The sequence below is a fragment of the Trichechus manatus genome, unplaced genomic scaffold, assembly GCF_000243295.1.
Source record: "Trichechus manatus latirostris isolate Lorelei unplaced genomic scaffold, TriManLat1.0 scaffold00069, whole genome shotgun sequence".
In the NCBI taxonomy this organism is placed as follows: Eukaryota; Metazoa; Chordata; class Mammalia; order Sirenia; family Trichechidae; genus Trichechus; species Trichechus manatus.
Window position 1 is genome coordinate 2,915,223 of NW_004444005.1, and position 8,864 is coordinate 2,924,086.

The following is an 8,864-nucleotide window of genomic DNA, read 5'->3' on the forward strand; positions in this document are numbered from 1 at the left end:
GTGACTCCCACAAAATGAGTGGAAGGGTGTGGGACTATGCAAATAAGGTGCTTGTGACCCACCAAGAGGATTGGACAGCCTGTTAATAATGCAAATAAGGTACATGGGGCAGCTATGAAATAAACCTCCAACTTCCTATACCAGTGACCCTGTTTTCACAGCTGATGCTCCCTTTTTGTTTGGTGCGTAGAAATGATGGAGCACAGCTTCTATAGCTTGCATTCCAGGAAGGGTCTTGAAAGGAGCAGAGTTAAAGGGGAGCAGATCTGAATGGATATAAACTATTTCTCATTGAGCTGCCTGCTGGGTGGGCCTGAAGCCCTTGTGGACATGGCTGAGCACACCCTGATGGCATCAAGGCACTCTGTGAGTTTGTGCTGTGGCACCAAGTTCCAGGTTTGCCAGTTCTAGGAATCCTTTCCCTAGAAAACCTATGAGACCATATGGTCAGCAGGTGAGTTGGATGGGTAACAGGCTTCACTGTGACTGGGAATGATTTTCACCTGAAACTCGACAGCAGCTGCTTCACGCAGGTCCCTCAACCATCCTCATGGAACCTACATGCTTGATGACTACACCCCAGTAGGATCTGGCCACTAATTATACTGACAAGATTCACTACCACTGAGTTTAATAAAGGCTTCTGACTGTTGGAATAAACCCTTGGGTTGATTGATGGGTAGGTTGCACTCCCTGTCCTTAAGGAAAAGAGCCACAGCTGGTTTGAGTATAATGTTTAATGAAAGATACAGTGGATTGGCAGCGTTGGTGCAAAATTAAAAGTATCAGATTCCGTTCTAGTCAGTAAGTTGACAGCCTAGGCACTTGAGCAAAAAATTGGCCCTGATGTCCCGAGCGCTCCTGAATCCAGGTGTTCCTGATTCCCAAAATGAATCAAGAGACCGGCCCCAGCCATCATGGCAGCTGTCATTTTCGGGACAGGCTTGAGGAGAGTGGGGCTAGAACATGATACGGGGCCTAGGTTGCTTTCCATTCACCGCATGCAGTAGTCCAAGCAGCTCATGGCCTGCCCACCCTACCACTCACGTTTACCCTACCTGCCTTCTCACAGTAGGGAAGAAGGTGATCCTCCAGCTAAATAAGAAAAACATCTTTTCAAAAGCTGTATTTGGCATAAGCTGATGCCACTGCTAGCGCTGCCAGTGGCCAGGCACAGGTACAGAAGGCCCTGGGGAGTTGGCAGGAAAGAAGGACAAGGTACAGGCAGAGCAGGAAATAGCCAGCTCAGGTCCCTGCCCAAGAGCCCAGAAGAATAAAGGCTGTGCAGTAAACGGTAATATATGGTCCTTCTCTTTGGTCAAGCAAAGGCCCTAGTACGGGCCTGGGAGGTGAGAGGGCTGATGCGATGCACGCTCTGCCCTTCGGCCCTAGCTTTAGGCTCATCACTTTGAGGAAGTGATGCAGCAAGAGGCAAGGTAAAGAGGCATTGCTGAGTCAGGCTGGTAATCCCAGCTCCTAAGAGCTGCCCTTGTCCTTGTCATCCACGAGGTCATACCTGTGGAAACACGAAGAGAAGGCTCAGGTAGAAATATGGCTCTTATACTCTCCTAGAAAGGAGACACCAGCCAAGGACTTCTGTAGTTCATAGAATCAACAGTTCTCACTTCGGATTGCATCCTTTTTTCTTTTCCTGTGACTGGAATTTCTCCCACTTTATATCCAGACCCTTCCCACCCCATCCAGACACTCACCACTGGGCTGCACCCTGGGAAAGGTCTATCTCAGCTAGGTCCAACTGCACCTGCATTGGAGGATGGTAGAGGCAAGATGTTACTTTGATATCTCCGAAGAACATGTCCCATCATCACACATTCTTGGTCCCAAGCCACTGAGAGGTGATAGGGTCCCCTCTAGAATACCACCTGGGGTGCTTGGTACCGACAGCTTCTTACTCTCACCTCTTCCCTGCCCACTCCAGCCCTCTCACCTTCCCCAGCAGCTCACGCTCTCTTGACATGAAGGAGGAACTGGACTTCACAGAGACATCCAGCTTCCGCCTGAGGGCGTCATCCAGGGGCAGTTCCCACTCAAACCTGGGGAGGAGCTGGGTGTTAGGGGCAAGGGGTCCCCCCAAACCTACCATCTCTCCACCTCAGTGCCCACTGACCGTTCACTGAATTCTGGATTTACGGTCCTCTTCTTCTGTGAGGTCTTCCTCTTGGTGCCTTTGTTCTTGTCTGGCAGTAGCAACAGTGATACATAGGGATCAGGGGGGTCCCGCCCATTTTGTCGAAGGGCCCTGCAGCAAGAGAATGCAAGTGGATAAGGCAATTCAAGGGAAGGGGTGGGGGGCCCTTGGACAAAAGGAGGGACGAGGTCTCACCGGCAACTGTGGACAATGCTGACCAGCTTTCGTTCCTCACTGTAGTACCATACAGTCAGTTTTACCTGGCCCAGAGGCCCTGCAGTTGCTTCCAGGGGACTGTGGAGAGATGGAGACAGATCTGGAAGAAGGCAGAGCCGAGGGAAGCTGTAACTCATACTTCACATTCCTGACTACATCCCATCCTTCTGCCTCAGCCCCTTACCTGTCACCATGTGTTAGGCGCTGCCGGAGCTCTGGAGCTGAGGAGGTGACATGTGGGAGACCCCCCCAGAGCTCTGGCTCTTCACTCAGAGATGAGGAGCTATGGCTGTAGCTGTGGCTATGAGCCTCCACTCCCGAGTGCTGTGACACCAAGATCTAGGTGGGCAAGAGAGCTGTGAGGTTGGCAGAGCGCTGTAAGGACACCACCCTCTGTTCCTACCCTCCTGGGGAGGCTCGTCAGCTGTGAAGGCCTTCCCTCTGCCTGCCCACCACCTCCTGGCACTCACCCCTAGCTGTGCTCTCAGGAGCACCTGCCCTTGACCATTGTTGAGTGTAAACCAGCGATCCAAGCAGAGCTGGTCAGCCACGAGGAGCTCCGAGAGGGGCAGTGATAACGAGCCCAGTGTGCCAGCCCCCTCGCCCCGAACCTGTGGAGCAACATGACCGTGATCAAGGGGCAAATGCAATGACAGATTGTTTAATCCTGGTGTTGAGGTCCACATGCTTGGACTGGGTTGTTTTGGTGAGAGATTCCCCTTTGTGAAGGGCAGGGAAGCTATGGTAATAGTTGTCAGTTCCACTTTCCTTCCTTTCTTAACCCAAGTAGACTGCACTCATCTTTACTTCCTAATCTTTCTCAAATTATACAAGTAATATCTGCACAGGGTAGAGAAAAGAACAGCAAAAATGGAATTAAATTAAAAGTAAATGTTTCCTGCCCATCCTACCCCCATTTCCATACTCCAAATGTGACTACCTTTAAACCCTATTTTTTTTTTTTTTTCCTTTTTGGCATAATTCTAAATAATATGCCCATGTCTCCAGTTCATTATTTACCAACTTCTCATAGTATCTACTGATTCCCTGCTATGAAAGATGGGGAACTGAAATCATTTATACCTCCTCTCTACCTCTGCTAGTGTTAATAAATAATTACATTATTTTTAATTCTCTTGGTTTATATTATAATTCATGTGGTTGATTCTCTACTTATTGCTGTATCAACTTCAGAGGGCATTTCTTTTCCTTTTATTGCACTTTAGATGAAGGTTTACAGAACAAATAGTTTCTCATTCAGTAGTATGCATATTGTTTTATGACAATGGTTAACAACCCCACAACATGTCAACACTGTCCCTTCTCAACCTTGGGTTCCCTGTTACCAGCCTTCCTTTCCCCTCCTGCCTTCTAGTCCTTGTCCCTGGGCTGTTGTGCCCCATTAGTCTCATTTTGTTTTATGGGGCTGTCTAATCTTTGGTTGAATGGTGAACCTCAGGAGTGACTTCATTACTGAGCTAAAAGGGTGTCTAGGGGCCATACTCTCAGGGTTTCTCCAGTCTCTGTCAGGCCAGTAAGTCTGGTCTTTTTTTTGGTGAGTTAGAATTTTGTTCTACATTTTTCTCGAGCTCTGTCTGAGACCCTCTGTTGTGATCCCTGTCAGAGCAGTCAGTGGTGGTAGCCGGGCACCATCTAGTTGTACTGGACTCAGTCTGGTGGAGGCCGTGGTAGTTGTGGTCTTTTAGTCCTTTGGATTAATCTTTCCCTTGTATCTTGTTTTCTTCATTCTCCCTTGTTCCCAAAGGGGTAAGACCAGTGGAGTATGTTAGATGGCTGCTCACAGGCTTTTAAGAGCCCAGATGCTACTCACCAAGGTAGAATGTAGAACATTTTCTTTATAAACTGTGTTAATAAGGCATTTCTTGACTCCCTACTCCATAAGAAGAGGAAATCAGCACCCCTACATTATCTTCCACCTATCCTCTCCCTCCCTCCCATACCTCTGCATTTTTTGCTAACCCTTCAACCCACCAAAATCTAGTTTCTACTCCATTCATACTACTGAAGTTGCTCCAATAATCAGTGATTTCCTAGTTTCCAAAGTCAATGAATAGTGTTCAGTCATCTTATTTTACCTTTCAGCAACATTTGGCCTCTTTTTTTAAACATTCTTCTTTCGGTTTCTGTCACCCACTCTTTCCTGGTGAGTGTCCTTCCACTCTGGTTGCACTTCAGTCCCCTGAAAGGGCTCTTCTTCCTCTGTCTGCCCTTTAATTGTTGGGTTGCCTCACATGTCCACCCTTTGTCTTCTTTTCACTCTACATATGCCCTAAGAGACTTTGTTCACACTCATGACTACAATCACTACCTGTTGCATGCTCCTGGTGCTCAAAAAGGGAGATGAAAGAACACCACAATGGGCCATAGATCTATCTTGTGGATGTCTCCCCTTGGATGTCCCTTAACAGTAACAAATTTAAAAATTCCTGTCTTTATGTATTCCCTGTGTTGGCAATGGCACCTTTTTACATCTGGCCACCCATGCCAAAAACCCAGGAGTCATCTAGGCTGTTCCTTGTTCCCCCTCCACTCCATGTCAAAACAACAGCCGAATGCCATCAGGCCTTTGTCATTTCTTGCTTGGATTACTCTAATCATCTCTTAACTGATCTACCTGCCTCCAGTGATGTCCTTCTCCAGTCCATTCTTCACCTTGCATGATCTTCCTAAAATGCAAATCTGGATATGTCGTTCCTCATTCCTTTAAAAGTTCCCCTATGCCTTTAGGATAAGAGCCAAACTTCTTAGTATAATATTCAAGAGCCCCTGTGATCTTGCTCTGGCCTACCTCTCTCATCTATAATAAACTTCCCTTTCATTCTTCTCCGTTCTTTTCTCAGCCAGAAGAGCTTCCCTGCCCTTCTTTTCTTGGTTAGAGCCTGTTTACTCTTAAACTCAGGAGTCATCTAAAAATGCTTTTCTTACTACATCTACCGTTTCCCCTAGTCTAAGTTAGAACATCTCCATTTTCTGCCACAGTACCTTTTACCTCAGCAGTTATCAATCTGGAAGTATTCTCTGGTTGTTTTTCTCCCAAAAGAGAGTGAGAACTCCATAAAGATAAGAATAGATCTTTTGGCCCACATTCAAGATGGTGGCCTAGTCAGACGCACCACACCATCCCTCTAAAGCAAAGACCCAAGAAACAAAGTGTAACAGATACAGATGACAAACATGGAACCCTGAGCATCAAATGAAAGGATACAGAATTAGATCAAACACTGACTGGAAAAAGAAAATGAACAACAGCAGCAAACGGGCAGAGATATGGAGCAGAGGTGCCCTGCCAGCCAGTCTGGCATAGAAGGGCCATTTTGAGACAAAGCCAGCACTGACCCTGGTTGAGAAGCATAGGAAGACAACACAGAACTCCCAATAGGAGGCACAGAAACTGCAAAGACATACTCAGAGTGAAGAAAGGTGAGTAGGACATGAACTGGAGCTAAAGAGGGAAAGTACAGGAAAGAGGACGAGAACTTCAGGGATCCCGACATACACAGAGCAGGGAGGAAATCGGGACCCAGAGACAGGGTTACTCTCCAGCAGTGGTACCTGAACGGTAGGGCAAGTGGTGAACATGGAGCAACAGACGAGCCCCCCATCCTATTTCTTTTTTTTTCTGTCCCTCCCTCCCCAGCCACCTGCCCAGCCCCTCCCCGACTGGAGATAATGCCTGTGCACCTCCCAGATGCTTGCCCTGTCCCTCTCTCACCAGAGAGACCACCTGCGTGTGCCTCTTGGCAGTCCACCCACCCCTCCCCTAGTTGGGAGAGCACCTGCACAAACCCCCTCCACTCCCCGGCTGCCACCCTGCCCTGCCCTGTTACAGAGAGTGCCTGCACAGCCTTCAGCCCCCCATCTCACCCCTCCCCTGTCAGACAGAGTGCTTGTGTGATCCCTGGCCACCCACCCTGCCCTTCTCCCTGCCGGAGGGAGCACCTGCTCTGATATATCAAAACAAAACAAAACAAAATCATAAATAAATAAAATAACACCTTAATGCCTCAAAGACAGCAAACAATATCAAATTATATAAAGAAATAAGAGAAGCTGGCTCAACCAAGTAACCAAAATAAAGGGGCAGAAAACCTTCCTGAGGTTGAAATGGTAATGGCACTGCCTGATAAGGAATTCAAAGGACTTATATATAGGGTCCTCAAAGGGATCAAGGAAAACACAGACAAAACCTTAGAAGAATTCAGGAAAATAACACAAGAACAAAATTACATATTAAGTAGACAATTAGAAATTATACAAAAACAGCAACTGGAAATCCAGAAGATTAACAATAAAATATCATAGATAGATAACTCAATCAAAGGACACAGAAGTATAATTGAAACAATCGAAGAAAGAATTAGCAAAATAGAGGACAAATCCCTTGATACCAATTTGCTTGAGGAACAATCAGGAAAAAGAATGAAAAAAAGAGAAGAAACCCTAAGAGTTACGTGGGACACTATGAAGACACTATGAATAATTTACATGTGATCAGAATCCCAGAGCAGGAGGAGACAATAGAAAAAGCACAGAGAGAATTTTTGAAGATCTGCTGGGAGATAACTTCCCCAGTATTGTGAAAGATGAGAAGATTTCCATCCAAAAAGCTCGATCAGCCCCATACAGGATAGAACTCAGAAGAAAGTTACCAAGACATATCATAATAAAACTTTCCAAGTCCAAAGATAAAGAGAGAATTCTGGGAGCAGCTCGAGAAAAGCAAAATATCACCTACAAAGGGACTCCAATAAGACTAAGCTCTGATTTCTCAGCAGAAACCATGCAGACAAGAAGGCAATGGGATGATATAAATAAAACCCTGAAAGAAAATAATTGCCAACCAAGAATCATATACCCAGAAAAACTGTCTCTCAAATATCATGATGAAATTAGGACATTCTCAGATAAACAGAAATTAAGGGAATTTGTAAAAGCCAGACCATCCTTACAAGAAATATTAAAGGGAGCCCTTTGGATAGAGAACAAATGACATCAGACAACAACCTGACAGTAAGCCACACGACGGCATCACCAAGATGCCAGCCCAGGTAGAAAAATCTCAAAAGTAAGATAAAGCTACAGAACCGAAAACGGAACCAGATGTCAATCTGTAAGCAATGACAACTTCAAAACAAAAAAGGTGGAATAACTGGGACATAGGACTTTCATATGGAGAGGAAGTCATGGCGATATCAAAAAACGATAGACTGTTTTAAACTTAGCAAGATAAAGGTAAACATCAGAGCAACCACAAAGAAAGTTAATAAGCCTACACACCAAAATAAAGAAGAAAATCATAAAGACCCAGTAAACACAAAATCAACAACAATGAAGGAAATGAAAATACATAAACAAAAAGAACTCAGCACAGAAAATTAAGCAGAACAAAGACAATGGCACACCACAACAAAAAGCATAACAAAATGACAGCAGTAAATTCATATCTATTAATAATCACAGTGAATGTAAATGGTTTAAATGCACTAGTTGAGAGAGAAAGTGGCAGAATGGATTAAAAAAAAATGATTTATCAATATATTGCCTGTAATAAACATATCTTAGACCTAAAGACATAAATGGGTCAAAAATCAAAGGATAGAAAAAAAATATATCATGCAAACAGCAACCAAAAAAGAGCAGGAATGACAATATTAATCTCAATAAAATAGACTTTAAATCAAAATCCATTATAAGAGACAAGGAGGGGCATCATATAATGACTAAAAGGACAATCTACCAAGAAGACATAACCATAATAAATATCTACATATCCAATGGCAGAGCTTCAAAATACACAAAACAAACTCTAACAGAATTGAAAAGAGAAATTGACAGTTCCACAATAATAGTAGAAGACTTTAACACACCACTTTCGGTCAAAGATAGAACAAATAGAAAGAAACTAAACAAAGATACAGAAGACCTAAATAACACAATTAACCAACTTGACGTCATAGACATATACAGAACATTCCACCCAACAGCACCGCAGTATATATTCTTCTCCAATGTACATAGATCATTCTCCAGAATAGACCATATTATAGATCACTCTCCAGAATAGACCATATTTTAGGCCACAAAGCAAGCCTCAATAAATTAAAAAAACATCAAAATAATACAAAGCACCTTCTCTGACCACAACGCTGTAAAGCTAGAAATCAGTAATGGGAAGAACAGGGGAAAAAAATTAAATACATGGAAACTGAATAACACCTTGCTAAAAAACCACTGGGCAACAGAAGAAATTAAAAATGAAATAAAAATTTCTAGAATCAAATGAGAATGAAAACACAACATACCAAAACCTGTGGGACACAGCAAAAGCAGTTCTTAGACAAGAATTCATAGCAATAAAAGCACATATCAAAAAAGAAGGGCCAATAGCTTCACTGGAGAATTCTACAAAACATTTACAGAAGAGCTTGTACCAGTACTACTCAAGCTATTTCAGAGCATAGAAGAGGAAGCAACACTT

General features: G+C 44.1%; 1 protein-coding gene across 1 annotated transcript in view; it reads right to left on the reverse strand.

Moving 5' to 3' along the window:
* Window positions 1-719: 719 nt before the first annotated feature.
* Window positions 720-8,864, reverse strand: part of ESYT1 (extended synaptotagmin 1) — a 21,274-nt gene continuing 13,129 nt past the window's right edge. Inside the window, exons 25-31 of the mRNA XM_004379940.2 lie at window positions 2,836-2,976; window positions 2,550-2,704; window positions 2,345-2,443; window positions 2,129-2,260; window positions 1,949-2,054; window positions 1,713-1,762; window positions 720-1,516 (exon numbers count right to left, since the gene is read on the reverse strand). Of these exons, the coding sequence (XP_004379997.1) occupies window positions 1,477-1,516; window positions 1,713-1,762; window positions 1,949-2,054; window positions 2,129-2,260; window positions 2,345-2,443; window positions 2,550-2,704; window positions 2,836-2,976 (723 nt within the window). The 3' untranslated portion in view covers window positions 720-1,476. The remainder of the gene's footprint in view (window positions 1,517-1,712; window positions 1,763-1,948; window positions 2,055-2,128; window positions 2,261-2,344; window positions 2,444-2,549; window positions 2,705-2,835; window positions 2,977-8,864) is intronic.